This window comes from Pleurodeles waltl, chromosome 10, assembly GCF_031143425.1.
Source record: "Pleurodeles waltl isolate 20211129_DDA chromosome 10, aPleWal1.hap1.20221129, whole genome shotgun sequence".
Taxonomy (NCBI): domain Eukaryota; kingdom Metazoa; phylum Chordata; class Amphibia; order Caudata; family Salamandridae; genus Pleurodeles; species Pleurodeles waltl.
Window position 1 is genome coordinate 943,536,584 of NC_090449.1, and position 22,835 is coordinate 943,559,418.

At 45.4% G+C, this 22,835-nt stretch overlaps 1 protein-coding gene and 1 long non-coding RNA gene across 5 annotated transcripts in view; one reads left to right on the forward strand and one right to left on the reverse strand.

Annotated features, from left to right (window-relative positions):
• DYNC1I1 (dynein cytoplasmic 1 intermediate chain 1) overlaps positions 1-22,835 on the reverse strand; it is a 1,447,115-nt gene that overhangs the window by 154,623 nt on the left and 1,269,657 nt on the right. For all 4 annotated transcript variants that reach the window (XM_069211741.1, XM_069211739.1, XM_069211740.1 and 1 more), the window contains 2 exons: positions 6,608-6,721; positions 2,887-3,020 (listed from right to left, as the gene is read on the reverse strand). In XM_069211741.1, coding sequence (XP_069067842.1) covers positions 2,887-3,020; positions 6,608-6,721 — 248 coding nt within the window. The remainder of the gene's footprint in view (positions 1-2,886; positions 3,021-6,607; positions 6,722-22,835) is intronic.
• LOC138262053 (uncharacterized) overlaps positions 1-22,835 on the forward strand; it is a 92,306-nt gene that overhangs the window by 21,036 nt on the left and 48,435 nt on the right. The gene's annotated exons all lie outside the window — the stretch shown is intronic.

A 22,835-nucleotide genomic window follows, 5' to 3' on the forward strand; every position in this document is an offset into this window, starting at 1 on the left:
CAAAAAGTACTACGTTTTTAGAGTTGTTAGGAGAAGTCCAGCTTCACACAGTCAAGAGTCTTAGGAACAGCACCTGGGGGTCAAGAGTCTCTCCACCAGAGCCACCAGCAGAGTCCAGTCCAGTTTCTACTGGTCAGCTGGGCACTTCAGGCAAAAAGTACCTTGCAGAATGTTGTGTTCCTTTGGCCACATATGAGATCAGCCTACTGAGCCTTTGAGTCCACTTCTTTGTCCTCAGTACAGGTGAGAGAAGGTCCAGCCATTCAGGTCTCCTCATAGATCTCAAACAGCTGATTCAGACCTCTATCTGTTCTTCCTCATGTTCAGAATGTGTTACGAGAGGGGTGCCTTGGTTTGCCACATTCATGGTTGTCATGTCATCAGCTAGTGGGTGATGTGACTTTGGTCTCTACCCAATGTAGTAAATGTTCCCTGGGGGCGCCCCTACTGATGTGCAGCAATTCCTGTTTGTCCTACTGTATACACTCCTACGGTGCACATTAGTACCAAAATCCAAAATGGGGGAACCCTTCCTCTCTTGTGCAGAACCTTTATGCCTAGCCAGAGATGTGGCCAAGGAAATGAGCAGCCCCTTCCTCTGTGGTCACTCACAAATGGTTCTGGAGGTAGCGCCCCTCCCGCTGGGTTGGTGGCAACCTAGCTAGAGGAACAAAGGGTTGCCTTCTCCTGTTCCCATCTTAAATGCACTTGTGAAAGGGCAGCCCCCCCTTACAACTGAATGAAATTAATGGGCCACCATAATTGGCCTTCCTGCAACTGGAAGGAAAGCACCTCCCAACACCCAGACCAGGCCCCACCCCAAGCAAGTTTCTTGCTCTGGGAGCAGTTTTCACACCTCATTGAGGTCAAACGCTTGTTAGATAGCGCCTGGAGAGCTTATGCAAATTACCCTCCAGGAGTGCCGGGCAGGGAAAAAGTAACTTTTCCTATATATTTAATAAACATCCATCTTCACCATTGAACAGGGCATTTATTAAACATTAAAAATAGTGGTTGAATTATTTTCTATCTTGTCTCAAACATTACATTTAGAATAAAACTCACCCAGCATCCTCTTGTGGCTCTCATCCTCCTGAGCCCTTACAAACCCTGCCACCAGATTTCTCTTAGTTGCATTCTGAACCATCTAGCTATAAATTGTACACGCATACTTTCTCAGTGAATCCTTTAGGTGTATGGTCAGTTTGAAGCATAACGATAGGACGCATACAATAACACCACTGAGGAAGAATTCAGATTCCAGGCATCGTGCAACTGACTTCAGATTTACATTATCCACAGCTATTCTAAAAATCGTTTAGGTGCCCATTATTACCTTACTCACGTTGTTATGAGCATTACCAATCTGGCCGCAGCCTGGTTAACCCATACTGTTAAGGACCATGGTTTAGGAAACATTTCCAAGCCATGAAATGTGCTATGGAGGTAAGTACAAACAATAGCTTCCTCAATCATAATGATGTAATAATATCACTGTTAGCTTAAAAACCTGATCATCAGGCATGCCTTTCTTCCACACAGAACTCATCTCTGCTCATAATTGTAAGGAATATTCACACATTGAAATACACCTGTTCATGGTAGCATACAGGGTTGTTAATAATGTCCAACTGAATAAAAGGACTGCAGGCCAAGATGCAGCTAAGAAATTTTATCCAAGACACATAAAAATGTATGTTAAGTCCCATGATAAATTTGCAGGTTGATCCCATCTATTTATACACCGGCCAAAACATTTAAAGTGCTACTGTGTCACTATATTACGTTACTCAGCCTAGTCACATCTATTGGCATGTAGAGGCCTTGTGCCAGGAAATACATACTGATTTCCATGATCAAACTGGGGCTTCATTCTTTCCATTTTAACTTCTGATGTAATAAAACAAAGAGCTAATGTGCTGCTGAAATCTTACTGACCCCAATATTAGGTATTGCTATACACGATCTATATTAGGGAGTTCTTTCCATATGTGTAACAAATTCCTCTACTCCTGGCAGAACTTGCGAGGTTGTAACTACAAACTACTCTAAGGTAAGAAGTGGGATAGCCCAATGGAGTTCTCTAGGTCCATCCCTGGCGTACAGGTTATTGCGACATAATAGATCTATCAGAAAGCAGCAACTATCCTGCAGTTATACATACACAAGCACAAACAAAAATCACTTTCCATGGTGGCATGCTGTGTAAACCGTAAAACCCTGCCTACCATATTGGTTATTGCAATATAAACTTTATACCAGGAAATGGTTGCAATGCTGCTGAAATACATATGGAACCATAAACATGAATTACCTTTGGTGTTGGCATTTAATGTAAACCTAAGACCATCCCTGCCATATTAGCTACTGGGATATAAAAGCTATGCCAAAAAATGGCTGCTATGGTTCTGTTATATATATGAAACCATGAAAAAAATTCATCTTCTTTGATATTGTGCAGCTCGAAGTACGTGAGCCAGACAGCCGGAAAACATATGCACTCTCACTAAGTGCTTAAATAAAAAGAAAAAAGGAGCACTTGAAAATCAAGCAGTGGAAGGACAAAAAGTAATGTGTCCACGCACCTGTGGAGGGGAAAAAACGCAAGGAAACTAAGGACAGCCCACACAAGCTAACAAATAAAAAAAAGAGACAACAAAGCCAACCAATGGTAAGCATTGGTGGGCTCTAGCCCACTGTAAGCTGACAATAGGTCCTTTCGCAAACAGATAGTTTGCACTGCCTTCTAAGTCAGACCTAAAAATCACCTTGCATATTGGCCAGCTGTGCAAACTTTTAGACCATCCCTACAAAGTCAGTTATTGCAACATAAATACTCATTGAGAAAATGTCTGCCATACATATGCAAGTATGAACAAAAATCACCTTCCGTGTCGGCACGCCGTGTAAACTGTACCCTCTTCGCAGCCAACAACGAAATTGTTGACGTCCCCTGTTGGGAAAGCCATTCCGGTAACCGCCACTGGTTTGGACTTATTGTACACTAGCTCCATGCTTTCCTGCAACATACATAAATGATTAGCTTCCGTATTTCTATGAACAAAGGTACCATAGATAAATGTGGCAATATCATTTTCCATTGCACCGCAATAGCAGAAGAAAGAGAAAAGCCACAAGGTGTGAGGCTGACATTTATACTGTGGCGCTTTCAGACTGGCTGGAATTCATCTGTCTGCCTTGCGCCTTAAGTCAGACAGAGATGACAGGTGAGAATTTAGAAACGAATGGTGCAGAAACTAAAGATAATACTTTAATGGTTACACATGTCAGCCCCAGGCTCTAATAAAACATACAATACCCCTATATTTACAAACATTCTTAAAATCCATTGTCTGACGGGAAATGCATGTACTCTCAGCCTCAACAAGCACATTTATAAATATGAAAGCCAATCAAAATAAACAGCGGGTTTTATTGGCAGAAGGTGATAGTGTGTGGTAGAAAACCTGGCAGAAGTATTCTTGCTGGCGGAATTCCATTAGCCACTTCAGAAATTTAATATTACAGATGAATAATAGAACAGTACACAGATTCGCTTCTATATAACAAGGGCTTGGAAAGAAACTAAATACACTTTTGGGCAGTTTTAGTCACATTTAAAGGCAAAACTCGTGAGATAAATCACATTTAAAGGCAAAACTCGTTAGATAAACACAGCATTTTTGCATGGGTAGTAGTGGATTGTACAAGTGGCTGAATTGTGACATTCCTATTTTTGTAGTTGTAATGTTTGTGTCCTGTCTGATGTTTCATGCTCAGGTGATCTCCCCCTACCTACATCATCCCATGACCCAAGCTATTACTGGCAGGTATTACCTCCCAGGGAAATATTGCTAAAAAATGGTGTGGTTCCCCCTCAGTGCAGTAAAATTCCTTGCATATAAAGTTCTGCAGGTGGGAATGGCAGATATATTAGTATGATACTGCACTTTTCCCTTGGTTTAAGCTGCAAAACTCTGTCTGGGCACCAAAATAAAAGTGGCTCCCATTTGTGAATTAGATAGCTAAAAATTGGTTCATATTTTCATATTGGGGTAGTTTTGAAGTTGCAAAGACATGCTGCATAAGTGCTTTTCAATGTATGGAAGATTGCATGGATTTGAGCATGCTGCAGGCAATGTTTGTTTTGATATCAGGGAAACCAACAGCAAATACCGGCCCAGCAGACCACAAATATGTCCCACAAACAGTGATAAAACACCACAACCCACTGACCTGGCAGGTCAGCCCTTCAGGCATTGCCTAAATGCTCTATAGCAGGTGTCTTCAAAATGGGGGGCGGGCCCCCCTAAGTGGGCCTCAGGTAATCCCGGGAGAGCACCAAGCTCTGGCCAAAAGGGGCATTATGGAGAGGACACTGCTTTTTTTAAGCAGAAAAAACACTTATTGCATTTTGAAAAAGGTAACAGAACTTAAATGCAATGTTTAAATAAGTCTAGACATATTTAAACATTGGCAACTTAATTGAATAATTGTGACAAATTCTTAGGGGGGCCCTAGAGATTTTTCTTTCCCCCACTGGGGGGGGGGCATAAAAAGGTTTGAGAACCACTGCTCTATAGGATAGTCTGACCCCTCCATAAATTTGTAGAGTGGAAAAAATACTGGGTATATGCAAAATTACTGTACTACTTGTAATCTTGGTTTGTCCCGAACACCACTTTACTCCTGAATCAGGAGACACCTCGACCTTTAAATTATGAAGCCCAAACGTGGGAAGTTTCTACCAAAAATTGGTGTGAATGACAACTGTGTGTAATCGAACTATGTGCAAACCCAACTGGAGGAAATCATTGAATATATATAGGATTCCTGATGGATATATATGCTTTATAGGGCATTTATGCCATTGAGACATACCAGTGACATTACAACCAGGAAACCAAAGGCTGTGTTGTTTGTAAATGTCATTAGGATCTTTGGTAGTCCGTAAACCAAAAAACAACTGATTCTTAAACTTTTTACTTTGGATCTAAACTAAAGTAGTCAGGTTATGTCCTTCATGTCAGATCCATGGACTGATGTATAAAGAACACTTACTAAAAGTTTTGACACTTTTGATATCATGGTAAAAGTTACTGAATGTTTCTGAAGTTCGGGCTTAGAAACAACTAACCTCTATTTAACCAGATCAAAGTGCAGGTCTTACCCAAAAAGACACAACCTTTGAGTCTTTATCTTCAATTTTATTTTGTAGAGACTTTTTTATGGGAATTTGAAGGCTAGAGTGGGACCACTCATTAGAAATATCCGGGTTTGTGAAAAATCTCACTTGCGTACGACATCCACTCTTGCTCCACTACAGATTTCGACTTCCAAAATATTCTAGGTCTGAAAATAAAACTTTTTACCCAGGTGAAACATCAGACTTTACCCAGCCGTGGTCCACTGCAAGTCTACCACAAATAGTATTCAGGTACTCCTCATAATAGACATATATAACTTTTCAACTTTCCCTCTGTTATGGAATGATATGGGTTTCTGTATAAGCATTGGCCCCTCCTTCCACCTTCCATTATTTTTATGGCAATTTGCTCATTTAATTTTCCCTTACTGTAGAGCTTGGTTTGTGTATGTTAATGTTCTTTATGTCTTAACTAGTGTTATCGTAAATTTAACACATACACTTCTATTTCAAACTCCTTGACGCCTGAGCCAAGATACAAAGGATGAGCATCCTCACATCAACCTGCTTACTTTTGAGGAGTCAACTGTTTGGGGGTTGGGTGACCTCAGTCACAGTTCACAGTAAGACTGCAGCCTCTTTCCAGCATAGATTAAAACAGTTTCCTAAAACTTTGTAGTATTCTGAGGCCATCAATTTAAATCTATTTACAGATCTATTCTTTATACTAACACTGTTCTATTAATCTAATGTCCGTAAAATCCAACTACGTTGCTACTTTTTTTCAATAAGGAACAGTAATAGTACCTACGAATACTTGTGTCATACAATCCGGAAGTACTTTTCTTAGCACCCTGTATAACATCGAAATCCTTTTCAGGCTCTCATAAATATAGGGCCATTTGTGGAAGAGGGACAATTTTTCTTAAACATTGAGTACATTGTAGCACACATCCTAAATTAATCTCTATGGTTGGAAGCATGTCTCTCAAATTTTCTAATTTAATCTGTCCCTTTTCGAAGAGGTCCTCTAGCGCAGGGTTCTGCAAAGTCGGTCCTGGAGAGCCGGGTCCATGCCAGGTTTTTAGCATGTCCACATTTAGAAAAAAGACATTTCAGAAATCTATATTTTTCTAAATGTGGATATGCGAAACATCTGGCATGGACCCAGCTCTCCAGGACTGACTTTGCAGAACCCTGCTCTAAAGTGTTCCAAGGCCACTATACCTTTCTAGGACAATTCACTTCTCAGAGTTTGTATGTGCAATATCTTCAGTTCAGGGTAGTATTGCACAATTAGTGTTAAAAGATCATAATGATCGTTTATCTGTTGCCAAAAAAGATAAAGAATGATCTATTTTCCAAAGGGGATTCTATTTAGTTCACACATGGCCCATGAGTGTCTAGAATTTGCTCTTCTGAAGAACTAAGCACATAGTAAGACTGCAATATCAGACATACCTGTGGTGTTGAAAGCATATCTAGGCTCCAGGAACACATTTTTCCATCGGTTGACACTGTAATGAGGTTGTGAGCATTTTGTGTTCCAACGACATTTACACAATAGACCGGATGCTGAAAAAACAGAATAGCAATAATCAGACACATAACTAAATATAGGTGTGCAAAGTTACATGAGATTAGGTTTCATCACCAGGATGCATGTATAGGTGGCGTTATTCATTCACAGCCTGCTTTAATTGATGAAAGGAGTACTTTGTACATCACTTTAGTGCCAATTTGTAACTTTACATATACTTCCTACATATATGCAAACCCACCAACAAATTTTGAAAGCCATGAACCAGCTGTAAAAGTTACACAGACGGAAATAGTTAACAACTAGATTTAATGTCAGATTATGAAACATTTTGCAGTGGCGAACCCTGAAAATCACAGGTTTGCGACTGCAAACACTATTTTCAAATGTATTAAACATCTTTCACAATTTGGATGAACCTTTCCGAATCACAAAATAGTTTTTATAACTCATTTTGTATCGCAATTTGAAGCGGGACTAAAAGGGGCACCCCTTCCGAATAGGCGCGCGCTTTACAAATCTCATTAATTAATTCATTCATTCATTCACCTCCAAATCACGATTAACAATGACACCTGCCAATGTTTTGTTATCAGAAGTGTGTTTGCAATCAATTGAAACGTTAAACAGTGCAACATAAATGGTTTTAGAGTACCTTTTAAGCACGCTTCAAAACCATTTGCTTTTGCATTGTTTCTTTAGAAGTGTTGCAAGTGGAAACAAAATCGACCCCAAAAGCAGTAAAACAGGGCATCAGCCTGCCAGCAACACCAAAACATCTAGTAACCAATCAGGCCCTTCTTCTGATAAAAGGTACTCCTTTTTTGTTGGAGGGCTAGGACAGTTGGCAGGGGGAAGATTTTTCATTCTGGGCACAGGAACTTAAAATTTAATTTGTTAAAATGCTCAGAAATTTGCTCTTTATGAATTCACCTCTACTATGAATGCCAAAAAAGGCTACTCTTCACACGGTGAAAAGTGATTTTTGCCACCGATTGCCAGTTCATGCTGCAAAAACAACTCATCTTGATCAATGAAAGCAGTGCCATTGGTAGTCTTTTAACGTTTCCCTTAATTATGCCATTAATGTTCTATATTATGACCTGCATGAATCTGAAACAGGTAGGGTGGAAAAGTTAGATAAGGGATCACTAGGGAATCGCTAGAATAGCCCTGAGGGTTTCACGGGCTAGGTATATTTTAGAGTTTTAGGACGAGTAAAGGATATTGGACATGAATATGGATTAATCTGGAATATCTCTGTCTAACCAGCTTCCTAGAATGGCGACAACACTCCTCTCTCTAGACCCAAGATCAACGTGTAGGCTACACCCCCCAAACAGGAAAAGGCCAAATTCCAGGTTAGGGGCTGCCTGGAAGGAGCTCAGCTGTGTTCAACTCTGCATGAGCTGGGTTAGGAGGCATGAGGAGGGCCTCTCTTTGAAGAGACTTGCTTTTTAGATAGAACCCTCCTTGGAAGCATTTCATTCTGAATATTTGAGCAAGGCAATTGCTGGACCTGGCTCTTTTTTGTGAGGTCACCCCTAGTTTTTTGCCTTCTGTTGTTGAACCTGTTTCTGTTGGCATTAGGGCTTTTTTCCGGCTCACCAGTCAATCATTTAGTCAATCAGGTGCATTTGCACAGCACTTGGGTGCTTCTGCAGAATCGTCTTGGAGCTCAAAGCAGTGACTGAGAACAAACCAGTAGCAGAGATCTAATCTTGGTCAAAGAGCTAGGTTTTTAGCTCTTTTTTGAAACATTGTACTGACTGGACCATGAAAAGTTTAAGCGGTAAAGAGTTCCATAGCTACGCTGTCAGTACAGTGAATGACCTGTCTCCACATCCAGCTGTAGCAAATCTAGGGATTTGCATAAACTGGGGTTATTGAATCTCAAGGATCTCTCTTGTTGGTATCGGCAAAGTCTGAATCGCATATACAACAGACCTTTGCCCTCAAGGGCTCTAATAGCCAAGGTAAGGGCCATAAACTCAATGCTTTTTACCACCAGGAGCCAATGAAGGTGCTTTATGTGAAATATGTTGGCAAAAAGTGACCCATCATATTACCCTGGCAGCCGCGTTCTGATTTGGAGCCCTTGGGTCAGAAAAGCGGGAAGGCCCAAATAGAGGCTGTTGGCATAGTCAAGGTGTGATGTCACAAGTGCATGAACATCAGTTTTTAAGGTTCCCTCTGGGACAAGGTGCAGCAGTTTCCTGACAGATCTATGTTTCAGGAAGCAAATCAAACAGATCTGTTTGATCTGTGCCGTGAAAGAGAGGTTGGAATCAAATAGGATGCCCAGATTCCTCACCAATGTGGAAGTTGACGGAGGCAGGTAAAGTTCTTTAGGCCACCAGACGTTTGAGGGGGGGAGGCGTTCTGGCTGAAAAAGAGGCCCTCTGTTTTATCCACATTTAGTTTTAGAAAGTTGGACTCCATCCAATTGGGTATGACTTTCAAGTGCTCTTTGAATTTAAGGAAGGCACTTCTAAGTTCTCCCTGAAAGAGAACAACAGTTGCGTGTCGTCCGTGTAGGAGACCACCTTTGCCTCCAGGTTTTGATCAAGGTGGGAAGTGGGGCCATATAGAGGTTGAAAAGCAGCGGGCTCAGGGCAGAGTCCTGTGGTACTCCACAGACCAAGGTTTTGGGGGAAGAAAGAGAAAGGGTGGAGTAAAACCCTCTGTGAATGTTCTTCCAAGAGAAATTTATCCAGGACAAGACTGTGCCCTGAAAGCCAAATTGACTTAGGCCCTCATTACGACTTTGGCAGTCTTCTGCTAAGACCATCGAAGCTGTGGGCGCAGAAAGACCACCAGTGCTGGCAGTCTTAAGATTGCCCTATTATGACTGATTTCTTAATTTCGCCCGACATCAGTTGTGCTGGCGGTCTGCAGTGAAGAGGTGGTTCCACTGCCGGCACCGCCATGCCAAAAGCGTGATGGCGGGGCGCTGCCAGTGGTGGAAGCGCCGGGACCCGTCCCCTGCCGGATGACCACCTCGAAGGACAAGGTAAGTGGATCATCCGACGGGGGGAGATGTGTGTGCATTTCTGTCTGTGTGAGTGCGTGTGTAAATGTCGTGAATGCGGGAGGGATAGTTTGTGGGTGCATGTCTGCATGTCTGAGTGATTGTGGACAGGGTGAGGGGGGTGTGAGTGTTTGTGATTGGAGGTTAGTGAGTGTGGATGGGAAAAGGGGTGAGTGTGTGAGTGCGTGTGTGCAAGTGTGAGCGATTGAGTGAGTGCAATTGAGCAGATGGAAGGGGTGAGTGTGTGCATGCCTGTGCATGTGTATGGTGGACAGGGGAGGGGGGTAAATGTGTGAGTGAACAGGGAGAGCGGGTGAGTACGTGTATGCGGTGCAGGGAGGAGGGGGTTTGAATGTATGTATGCTCTGGGGGAGGTGGAAATGGGTGTGAAAGTATGTATGCGCTGGGGGAGTGAATGCATGCGTAAGTGCAGCATTAGTGTATGTATGTTAGTGTGAATGGGGGTGTATGACCCGCGTGCATGGGTGAGTGGGGGTGTGTTTGTGTGTGGAAGTATGTGGCTGCATGTATGCAGGAACATGGACGTGTATGCGAGTGTATCCTAGTGACAGGAATGCTTATTCCTGTTGCCAGAATGCAAGACCACTAGCTTTTTCTGCCTGAGCGACTGCCAGAAAAATGCTGGTGGTCTCCCGCGTTTTCGTCCGCCGGGCCAGAGGTGCTCACCTCCGGCCCGGCAGACCACAGAAAAGAGGCGGGACAGGCAGAGTATCAGCAGTTTGGCTTTGGGCAAACCGCCAAACTCAGAATTTGGCGGTCTTCACCGCCAGCCCGTTGGTGGTGAGACCGCCAACGCAGTCCTGGGGGTCTTTGGACCGCTTGGTCGTAATGAGGGCCCACGTCCATTCAACAAGGTGGGATGCGCCACCATGTCAAATGCTGATGACAGATCCAATAATAGAACCACAGCAAAAGCCCTCCCTCCAGTGTTTCTCTAACAGATTCGGACAGTTTCAATAGTGCAGTTCGGTGCTGTAACTTGTGTGTCATAGAGCAGACAATTTGTCTCTACGAAGGATAAGAGTTGGTGGTTCATCAACTTCTTCAAGATCTTAGCCGGGGCTGGCAGAAGTGAAATGGGCCTGAAATAACTAATTAGGGTCCACATTGTTTTTTTTAGGAGTGGAAGAAGGAATGTTTGTTTCCAAGTTGCGGGAAAAATGCCAGAGTTGAAAACTGTGTTTCATATCTTATTGAGGAAATGGGTTCATATAGTGTGCTACCATCCTGCAAATTTTTGGTTAAAATGCTTATGCTCTCACCTTCAAAAATTTTAAATTTGGCCTGCCCCTAGTTTGTTTTAGTGGGATAACAGGAGTTAGTTTAGCCTCTGGCTTGCATACTCGTGCCCCCATCACCTAGTGACTTTTAACCTATGTAGCTTGCTCTGTCTTAGCCCATTTAATTATTTAATTCATCTAAGATGGCTGCCTTGTTAATAGTAAGGCCACTTGTTATGCTTTACATTATCAGTGCCACCGCACAAAGGCGTCAAGATCAAGCAACAAAGACAAACAAACAGTAGGTGTTCCCTCTCTATACTTTCGAGGGATTGTTTATAATAATTGCCATCCCAAGCATGTCTGTTATCTATTGTTTAGCAACACACCTACGTCAGGGGTCCTGGTAGATCTGTATAAATACATCACACTTTAGACAGATAATCAGAGGGATTCCGACCAGAGGGCATCGCCACCATGGCTGATACAGATGCTGCACCTCGTCTTGATGCTGACCCAGTCTTCGTGTCCCTGCGGAGTCTGAGATAGAGACCTCATTTCAAGGTAACAAGGGTTGGGGCTCCTCTCATGGACATGGCATTGGCAGATTAGGTTTAACAAACCCAGCTCTCCTTTAGGTAGGAGGTTAGGCCTATCACATTAGGGCATTAGGGCACATTACACCTCGTATGTCTTTTTCATGCATTGCAAGATGGTGGGGTTTTTTGTAATAATGACTCTCGTCTTCACAATTCTGTTTCTTGCATTATTCATTATCCTAATCATTGCTGCCCATACATCATATCACAAATTGCAGTTGTGTTAAATAAAAAACTATTGAAACTTTACTACATCTTTGTCATTGCCTGAGTTTGTATGAGACATGATATATCTGTGAGAAAGGGGTAATCTCTTTTTAATTACGACACTCCCTGAGATGTCTTATTCTCGAGTTCATGAGTAAAGGCTGCCACAAATCACCTTTTACTATTGTGTTTCTGGTGAGGTGCTGCTAGTGAGCCGGTAAGATTGGGACAATAGTTGCGATTTGTTGTAAGATAGGCATAGTCGCCTACAAACAAAAGTACTGTTATCCTTGAACCAGCAGTCTTGCCTAGAGCAAGAGTCCAAACTATGACACCCCTAATTGGCACATTCCATTTACTTGTAAAGTCCCTAGTAAATGGCACTACATGTACCCAGGGTTTGTAAATTAAATTCTACTTGTGGGCCTGCAGCACTCATTGTGCCACCCATTAAGGTAGCCTTTTAAAACATGTCTCAGGCCTGTCACTGCAGTCTGTAGTGCAGTTGTAAACTGACATTTTGAACTGGGCAAATAAACATTTTGCCAAGCATAAACCTTCTTTTTTAACACTTATAAGTCACTCCTATGTCAGGCCGTAAAGGCTCATAGGACAGGGTGCATTGTATTTAAGACATAGGATGTGCTGGTTTTATTTATACACGTTCTAGTAGTGAAAAACTCCTAAAGTCATTTTTTTACTGCTGTAAGGCCTGACTAACATTGGCTATCTTATTACATTTAATAAGTGCTAACTTTAAATTGGGAGCAGATAAAGATATGTTGTTTACGCTCAAATGAATTCTAATTTAAAATCCTGGTTAAGGGTGAAGTTGGTTTTAATTTTAGAATTCTGAAAATGCCAATTTGGGACATTTTCTTGTCCCAGACATTAACACAAAGGGGCCTTAAGTATGGAAACGCTGGGCCATCCTGGCGGGATGACTGGTGAGGGCTGTTCTGGTGTCATTTTGTTGATTAAAATGTTCTATATTTAACTAAATTGTTTTGGAATTTTTCTTGTGCTGTGTTTTCACTTTGTAACTGTTTGTACGCTGCATAAATACCTTTGTCTCTAAATTAAGCCTAGCATCTTTTGTGCCAAGCTACCAAATGGTTAAGCATAGGCTAATTTAGTGAGTTTTGTGGTTCACTATGGCAAGGATTGTAGTTGTTACCAGAGGGGGGCTTACACTCCCCTCAACCAGTAACCCAATTTCTTACAATCATCCCTACTATCGTATCCATTTCAAACTTAATGTCACAGTTTATACGAGATGCAACTCACTTTAAGCACATGTTGCAAGCAACTCTAACCAGATGGTGTGAGAGGGTGGTTCTGACTATCTGGTCCACCTTGAATTTTTGCTTTTGGATCACATGGCTTCTAACTTTTTACTGTGAGGGAGCCTCATAGTTTGGGACTCACCCAGAGTACACTCATGGTAAAATGGACTGCGTGTGTTTATCGCTGGGGCCGCCTTGTTAAGCAAGGGTTGCTGTGACTCAGCAAGGGTAGGAGGCCCAGAGCTGGTTACACATGATCACGTGTGCACATGTGTGTGCACACGTGTGAGGGCTGTGCAGGAAGGAATCCCGGTGTGTGCATCAAAAGAACTGGGCTTAGGTAGCCTGGAGCAGAAGGGACCATGATGAGTGGGTGGTGACCTGCAGTAGGCTTTATGAGATGGGTGTACACATGTGTAGGATAGTCAGTGTGCCTACTGTCTTGATTGTACTGACACTTCATTCTATGGCAATGGGAAAGGCTGGCCTAGGGTGCTACTCCAGCTCCCTAGCGGCCACAGACTCTAGAGTCACACTGTTAGAAATGGGGTCCTTGGTTGGTGTTGGAAAATGGGTTATTGGTAAGGGCAGGTAAGTACCTACACTTAGAAATAGGCCACTAACCCCCACTTAGGTCCAGTTAGGTCTCAGTAAATTAAACCCAGCTCAACCCTTGGTAGCTTGGCAACGAGCGACAAGGCTTAACTTAGGAGATAGAGTGTAAAGCATTTAAATATCACAAAACAGTAATTAAAAAAAACACAGGAAACAGTTTAAAAATCCAAAACCAATTTATAAAAATAGATTATATTTGTATCTCTAAAATGCCACAAAAACTAATAAAATCGGATAAGGGGAACCGGAGATATGAATTTGTAAAGAATGATTGTTTTCTACCGCCTAGAAACAAAAAGCGCCAATCTGGTCATCTGGTCGCACTTCGACCAGGGCAAAGTCAAAGTTTAAGGCCAACCGCGATGGAGCCCTACTTGGCTACAGCCCGCGGGAGGCCTCGGTAAAAAGTTTACCTTCGGACTTAGTCGTTTTTCAGAAGATTTTCTTCAGAGGGATGAACCCACCAATCCAATCCGACCTTCTGGAACTCTTCTCCGGATACGCGTCAAGGGAGCCCTAGGTGGAGACTTTTACCTTCGTACTTAGTCGTTTTTTCGAGGTGAAAATCCTTCAACCGGGGCAAACCTGGATCTTGATCCGACATCCTTGGAGCCCTCCTCGGATACACTGGCTGTGAGGTCCCGGTCAACTTTCTACGTTCGGACTTAGTCTCTTTTTTGGAGATTTTCTTCACCGGTACGAACCTGCAAATCAGACCGGGTTACGGTTGGTGCAAGCCGGCTAGAGTTGCCGCGGCGGGTCGGTCCCTCTATGGAGCTTTTTTCCAAAGTTTTCCAAACTTCTCCAAACTTCTGGATCTTCTTCCAGATGTTCCTTTAAGGTTCTTCTGGGGTCCACAGCTCACCCCAAGGTTGCAGAGGCTCTGAGATGATCCTTGGGGGTGTGGACTAAAACTCCCAGAATGCACCTGGCGCAAACTCCTTTTTGGCCACTGGGCAGTGGTCAGCTGGTTGATTTCTTCAGGAGTTGGTGCAGGAGACTCTGGTTGGCAATTTTTCAACTGTAGCAAACAGGGAGTCCCTCCTTGAACCAGTTGAAACCAGGAAAAGTCCTTCTTGTGGTGAAGCCCAAGTGTGCAGCTGGTGCAGTCCTTCAGAGTGCAGGTCCAGGTGCAGGCCAGGGGTCCAGCAGGGAAGTCCTTCTTCTTCTGTAGTTCTTCCCGGTAGGGATCTGGTAGGGAACTGAGGTGTGGGTTTCTGCCAGTTTTATCCTTGCTCCTGGGTGAAAAACAGTGGGGTCCGGGTTCTCCAATCAGGTTCAGGGTCCTTCCCCCTGTGATGACCACTTCCTGGGAAGTGTGGCAAAAATCAATCCCAGGAGGCAACATTCCTCAAAAATCCATCATGGCTGAAAGCGATTTTTTGAGATTACATCTGGCTGAGCTCACCCACTGGTGTGGCTAAAAATCCTAAACACAACCCTCTCCTGCCCTCTCCTAATCTAATCAAGGGGGCACCTAGTTGTCTGGAGTTGCAGGATGTGGGGGTGTTGCTGGGTTGCTCCAAATGTCCTTCTCTGCCTTTGAAGACCAGTTTGTCAGCCCTCCAACTTCCTGCCTCACCATCTGCTGTGGGGAGATCTCCTCCCACAGGCACATCTCTTTGTGGGAAGCCAGGCCAATTCACACCTCATCAAGGCAGCCTGGCCAGGCTGCCAGAGGCTGGCCAATCAGAGCACAGCAGCAAAAACAATGCAGGGCTGAAGTTGGCAACTTTTCAGGTAAAGTTTAAAACTCTTTACATGAACAAGTTATATTAAATCCAACAACTGGAAGGTGTGGGATTTATTATAACAATTAATTTGATACCAAACTCTTTGTATCTGTCACTTAAGGGGACTTTTAAAATTAAAATAAAGTCTCCCAAAAACAAATTTGGCTGTTTTTACCTCACTAGGTCTTATACAACTATTTTTATAAGGTCCCTGCTTATAATTACATGGCACCCTGCCCTAGGGGCACATAGGGCACACCTTAGGGGTGACTTATATGTAAAAATAAGGTAGTTTAAGACTTTGGAACTACTTTTAATTCCAAAGTCGAATTTGGATGTAACTTTAATTTAAAAGCAGCCAGCAAGGCAGGCCTGCCTTTAAAATGACACTGGACACCTCAGCAGTGCACCTATGGTTGTACTACCTATGCTGGGGTCCCTAAACCTACATGCCCTACCATATACTAGGGACTTATAGGTAGGTTGACTTAGCCAATTATAATTAGCCTAATTTGCATGCTGATTTTACACAGAGCACAGGCCCTGGGATTTGTAAGCAGTACCCAGGGCACCATCAGAGTCAGGAGAATATTGGCAAAAAGTTAGAGGGTCTCTGCAATCAGCCCTGTTCTCTCACAGTTGGCTTTCAGGCTACCCCCGTCCAAGCAAGGACCCTCACTCTAGTCAGGGTAAAAGAGAATCACCCTCAGCTAACCCCCGCTCAACTCCTTGGTAGCTTGGCACGAGCAGCAGGCTTAACTTCAGAGTGCTAGGTGCAAAGTATTTGTACCAACACAAACAGTAACTTAATGAAAACACTACAAAATGACACAACACAGGTTTAGAAAAATAGAAAATATTTATCTAAACAAAACAAGACCAAAATGACAAAAATCCACAATACACAAGTCAAATGATCAATTAAAAAGCAAAAAGAGTCTTCATGTAATTTTAAACACAACGCTAATGCTGTTAGCGTGGAAACGTACCTGGGTGCATCAAAAATAACCCCGCACGGGCGAGTGTGCGTCAAAAAGGGCTTGCGATGCGTCAATTTCACTCACAAGCGAGACCTTGCATCGGGTCTCCTTCAGTCGAGTCGGCGCGCATCGTTTCTTCTCTCCGCAGGAGAGCGATGTGTCGATTCAAACCACACTCTTGGGTCCGGGCAGACCTTGCATCATTTTTGCATGCCCAGCGATGTTTGTGTCATAAATCCTGCCGCACGATGATCCAAAAACCACACAGCGCAGGTTGCGATCACCAGCCTCTTTCAGAAATGCTGGGTGTCGTTTCTCCAGCCTCAGGCGTCGATCTTCCAGTTGCGTTGCAGGCGAGTGTCGATTTTGCAGATCAGAGTCGCGTCTATCTTTTCCCCGCACGGCGGTCGGTGCATGGATTTTGCACTCTTGGCCTGCCAGCTTCTCCTTTCAGGGCCCCAGGAACTGGATGGGCACCACTTGGCAGAGTAGGAGTCTCAGCAGAGGCTCCAGGTGCTGGCAGAGAGAAGTCTTTGCTGTCCCTGAGACTTCAAACAACAGGAGGCAAGCTCTAAATCAAGCCCTTGGGGAGTTCTTCACAAGAAGGAAGGCAACACAAAGTCGAGTCTTTGTCCTCTAGCACAGGCAGAAGCAGCAACTGCAGGAGGGTACCACAAAGCACAGTCACAGGCAGGGTAGCTCTTCTTCCTCAGCTCTTCTCCAGGCAGAGCTTGCTCTTGGTTTCCAGAAGTGTTCTAAAGTCTGTGGTTTTGGGTGCCCTTCTTATACTCATTTTGCCCTTTGAAGTAGGCTCACTTCAAAGGAAAGTCTCTCTTGTTTGTGAAATCCTGCCTTTCCCATGCCAGGCCTGCAGGAAAGTACCATCTTGCCTGGCATGGTACCCCCATATTTCACTGTATTTATGTTGTTTTAGTCTATGTGTCACTGTGACCCTGCCAGGCAGGGCCCCAGTGCACATAAGTATGTGCCCTGTATGTGTTCCCTGTGTGATGCCTAACTGTCTCACTGAGGCTCTGCTAACCAGAACCTCAGTGGTTATACTCTCTCTGCTTTCCAAATTTGTCACTAACAGGCTAGTAACTAAATTTACAAATTCACATTGGCATACTGGTACACCCATATAATTCCCTTGTATATGGTACTGAGGTACCCAGGGTATTGGGGTTCCAGGAGATCCCTATGGGCTGCAGCATTTCTTTTGCCACCCATAGGGAGCTCTGACAATTCTTACACAGGCCTGCCATTGCAGCCTATGTGAAATAACGTCCACTTTATTTCACAGCCATTTACCACTGCAGCTAACTAACTTATAAGTCACCTATATGTCTAACCTTCACCTGGTGAAGGTTGGGTGCAAAGTTACTTAGTGTATGGGCACCCTGACACTAGCCAAGGTGCCCCCACATTGTTCAGGGCAAATTCCCCAGACTTTGTGAGTGCGGGGACACCATTACACGTGTGCACTATACATAGGTCACTACCTATGTATAGCGTCACAATGGTAACTCCGAACATGGCCATGTAGCATGTCTAACATCATGGAATTGTCCACCCAATACCATTCTGGTATTGGGGGGACAATTCTATGATCCCCCGGGTTTCTAGCACAGAACCCGGGTACTGCCATACTGCCTTTCCTGGGTCTCCACTGCAGCTGCTGCTGCTGCCAACCCCTCAGACAGGTTTCTGCCCTCCTGGGGTCCAGGCAGCCCTGGCCCAGGAAGGCAGAACAAAGGATTTCCTCTGAGAGAGGGTGTTACACCCTCTCCCTTTGGAAATAGGTGTGAAGGGCTGGGGAGAAGTAGCCTCCCCCACCCTCTGGAAATGCTTTGATGGGCACAGATGGTGCCCGTGTCTGCATAAGCCAGTCTACACCGGTTCAGGGATCCCCCAGCCCTGCTCTGCCGCAAAACTGGACAAAGGAAAGGGGAGTGACCACTCCCCTGACCAGTACCTCCCAGGGGAGGTGCCCAGAGCTCCTCCAGTGTGTCCCAGACCTCTGCCATCTTGGAAAAAGAGGTGTTGGGGGCACACTGGACTGCTCTGAGCGGCCAGTGCCAGCAGGTGACGTCAGAGGCTCCTTCTGATAGGCTCTTACCTCTCTTGGTAGCCAATCCTCCTTCCTTAGTAGCCAAGCCTCCTTTTCTGGCTATTTAGGGTCTCTGCTTTGGGGAATTCTTCAGATAACGAATGCTAGAGCTCACCAGAGTTCCTCTGCATCTCCCTCTTCACCTTCTACCAAGGATCGACCGCTGACTGCTCCAGGATGCCTGCAAAACCACAACAAAGTAGCAAGACGACTACCAGCAACATTGTAGCGCCTAATCCTGCCGGCTTTCTCAACGGTTTCCTGGTGGGGCATGCTCTGGGGGTAGCCTGCCTTCACCCTGCACCAGAAGCTCCGAAGAAATCTCCCGTGGGTCGACGGAATCTTCCCCCTGCTAACGCAGGCACTAAAAGACTGTAACACTGGTCCTCTGGGTCCCCTCTCATCCTAATGAGCGTGGTCCCTGGAACACAGCAACTCTGTCCAAGTGACTTCCACAGTCCAGGGACTCTTCAGTCCAAGTTTGGTGGAGGTAAGTCATTGCCTCCCCACGCTAGACTGCAAAGCTGTGTACTATGTGATTTGCAGCTGCTCCGGCTCCTGTGCACTCTTCCAGGATTTCCTTCGTGCCCAGCCAAGCCTGGGTGCCCGGCACTCCATCCTGCAGTGCACAACCTTCTGAGTTGTCCTCCGGCGTCGTGGGACTCCCTTTTGTGACTTCGCATGGACTCTGATTCACTTTTCCTCTAAGTGCCTGTTGGGGTACTTCTGCAGGTGCTGCCTGCTTCTGTAAGGGCTCTCTGAGTTGCTGAGCACCCCCTCTGTCTCCTTCTCCAAGTGGTGACATTCTGGTCTTTCCTGGGCCACAGCAGCACCCAAAAACCTCTACCACGACCCTTGCAGCTAGCAAGGCTCGTTTGCGGTCTTTCTTCGTGGGAACACCTCTGCAAGCTTCATCGCGACGTGGGACATCCGTCTTCCAAAGGAGAAGTTCCTAGTCCTCTTCTTTCTTGCAGAACTCAAAGCTTCTTCCAACCAGTGGCAGCTTCCTTGCACCTTCAGCTGGCATTTCCTGGGCTCCTGCCCCCTCTCGACACATTCGCCCAGTATTTCATGTACTTTCCAATGGAAGTTATGTGGTACTGAATGATCAAAGTTGTTGTGGCATGCGACCTGGAATTGCCCACACAATCTCGGTCATGAAGGTCGTTACGTGTTGTGGACATGTTTTGTTTCCCCCCACACGAGAGATTTAAGTATCTGACATGTGGCCACACATAGATACTATTAATGTGAACTATGACAAGCTGAGTAGGCTAAAGGAGACTATTGGACCTGGTCCCCTTGTCATACAGGTACTCAGGTCCAGAAATCCGTTGTCAGTGCACTGCTGGTGTGTGTTCTTCCTGCAGAATCCCCCTATCATGACTTCTGTGCTCTCTGGGGGTAGTAGGTGTACTTTACTCCTACTTTTCAGGGTCTTAGGGTGGGCTCTTTTTCTAACCCTCACTGTTTTATTACAGTCCCAGCGACCCTCTACAAGCTCACATAGGTCTGGGGTCCATTTGTGGTTCGCATTCCACTTTTGGAGTATATGGTTTGTGTTGCCCCTATACCTATGTGCTCCTATTGCAACCTATTGTGATTCTACACTGTTTGCATTACTTTTCTTGCTATTACTTACCTAATTTTGGTTTGTGTACATATAACTTGTGTATATAACTTATCTTCTTACTGAGGATACTCACTGAGATACTTTTGGCATATTGTCATAAAAATAAAGTACCTTTATTTTTAGTAACTCTGTGTATTGTGTTTTATAAGTGGTATAGTAGGAGCTTTACATGTCTCCTAGTTCAGCCTAAGCTGCTTTGCCATAGCTACCTTCTATCAGCCTAAGCTGCTAGAAACACCTCTTCTACACTAATAAGGGATAACTGGACATGGCACAAGGTGTAAGTACCTCGGGTACCCACTACAAGCCAGGCCAGCCTCCTACAAGGCCCCAGACAGACACCAGGGGGTTGGAGACTGCATTGTATGAGGGCAGGCACTGCCCTTTCAGGTGTGAGTGAACACTTTTCCCTTCCCTCCTAGCACAGATGGGTGATCAGGAAATGCAGACTACACCCCAGCTCCCTTTGTGTCACTGTCTAGTGAGAGGTGCAACCAGACCAACTGTCAAACTGACCCAGACACAGAATCCACAAACAGGCTGAGTCACAGAAATGGTTTAAGCAAGAAAATGCTCACTTTCTAGAAGTGGCATTTTCAAACACACAATCTTAAAACCAACTTTACTAAAATATTTATTTTTGAATTGGGAGCCCAGAGACCCCAAGCTCCACATATATCTGCTCCCAAAGGGAATCTACAATTTAATCATATTTAAAGGTAGCCCCCAGGTTATCCTATGAGAGGGATAGGCCTTGCAACAGTGAAAAACTCATTTAGCAGTATTTCACTTTCAGGACATATAAACACATCACTATGGCGGTCATTCTGACCGCGGCGGGCGACGGTCGCCGCCCGCCATGCGGTCAACGCCAAATGACCGCCCCGCGGTCAAAAGACCGCGGCGGCCATTCCAACTTTCCCGCTGGGCCGGCGGGCGACCGCCAAAAGGCCGCCCGCCGGCCCAGCGGGAAAGCCCCTGCAACGAGGAAGCCGGCTCCGAATGGAGCCGGCGGAGTTGCAGGGGTGCGACGGGTGCAGTGGCACCTGTTGCGATTTTCACTGTCTGCTAAGAGACAGTGAAAATCTTTGTGGGGCCCTGTTAGGGGGCCCCTGCACTGCCCATGCCAGTGGCATGGGCAGTGCAGGGGCCCCCAGGGGCCCCACGACACCCATTCCCGCCATCCTGGTTCTGGCGGTGAAAACCGCCAGAAACAGGGTGGCGGGAAGGGGGTCGGAATCCCCATGGCGGCGCTGCAAGCAGCGCCGCCATGGAGTATTCCCTGGGCCAGGGGAAAACCGGTGGGAAACCGCCGGTTCCCCTTTTCTGACCGCGGCTTTACCGCCGCGGTCAGAATAGCCCTAGAAGCACCGCCAGCCTGTTGGCGGTGCTTCCGCAGTCCCCGGCCCTGGCGGTCATGGACCGCCAGGGTCGGAATGACCCCCTATATGTCCTACCTTAACCATACACTGCACCCAGCCCTTGGAGCTACCTAGGGCCTACCTTAGGGATGCCTTACATGTAAGAAAAGGGAAGGTTTAGGCCTGGCAAGTGGGTACACTTGCCAAGTCGAATTTACAGTTTAAAACTGCACACACATACACTGCAGTGGCAGGTCTGAGTCATGTTTACAGAGCTACTAATGTGGGTGGCACAACCAGTGCTGCAGACCTACTTGTAGCATTTGATTTACAGGCCCCAGGCACCTCTAGTGCACTGTACTAGGGACTTACTAGTAAATCAAATATGCCAATCAAGGATAAACCAATTACATACACATTTTGTATAGGAGCACTTACACTTTAGCACTGGTTAGCAGTGGTAAAGTGCCCAGAGTAACAAAAACAGCAAAATCAGAGTCCAGCACACATCAACAACCTGGGAAACAGAAAAAAAGTTAAGGGAGGCCATGCCAAGGATGAAAAGTCTAACACACACCAATGTACACTGTAACCTGTATTAAAAGAATAATGTAGTAGGTTACAAAAGCATATTTTTACAGCTTATGGGTCATCCAGGATTGTTATCTTTCTCTGACTCAGCTCATGATTAGAGTCAATTACTGCTTTGTTGTGATGTAGGAGCAGGGCCTCGCATCAAACAGCCCGCTTTCATTCCGTGGGAGGAACCAGACCTGTCCCAGGCCCCTCAGTGAGGAGGGGCTCATTGGCAGAATAGATGATAGTGGCCCTGGGAGGAATGTCCGGGAGGAGGACTGAGTCTCAGAGCACATGTGGCAGATGACTCCTGGATAATGCCATTTTGAGCTATCCCAGAAGACTGTGGAGGAAGGTTGTGACTGGGGTAGAGAAGTGATGTGGCACATTTGGATAGGCTAGAGGCACAGTCCAGTTGGACACTTCTGCCCCCACTTAAAAGCTCTTGCACAGGGGAGGGCTCTCTCTCTTGGCTGTGCTTCTCTGCAGAACACTGGGACTGATGATGGGCGTCATGGATAAGTGGAAAGAATAACCCCCTGACTGCCCTCTGGGGCAGGGACTCTACCCCTGAATGAACCCAGACCCAGTGGGGCACACTCCAGGACCAGGTAAGCTGATCCCCTTACTCCCCCTGAGGACCAGTTGGGGAAAGACTGAGCTCTGGCGCAAGGAGAGCACGCTGCCCAGAAGAAAGGAAGCAACCAGATGAAAGGCTGGTGCAGGGAGTCAGGGGGACAGGCTCCCTACCAAGTTGGGAATCGTCTACGCGAGGAA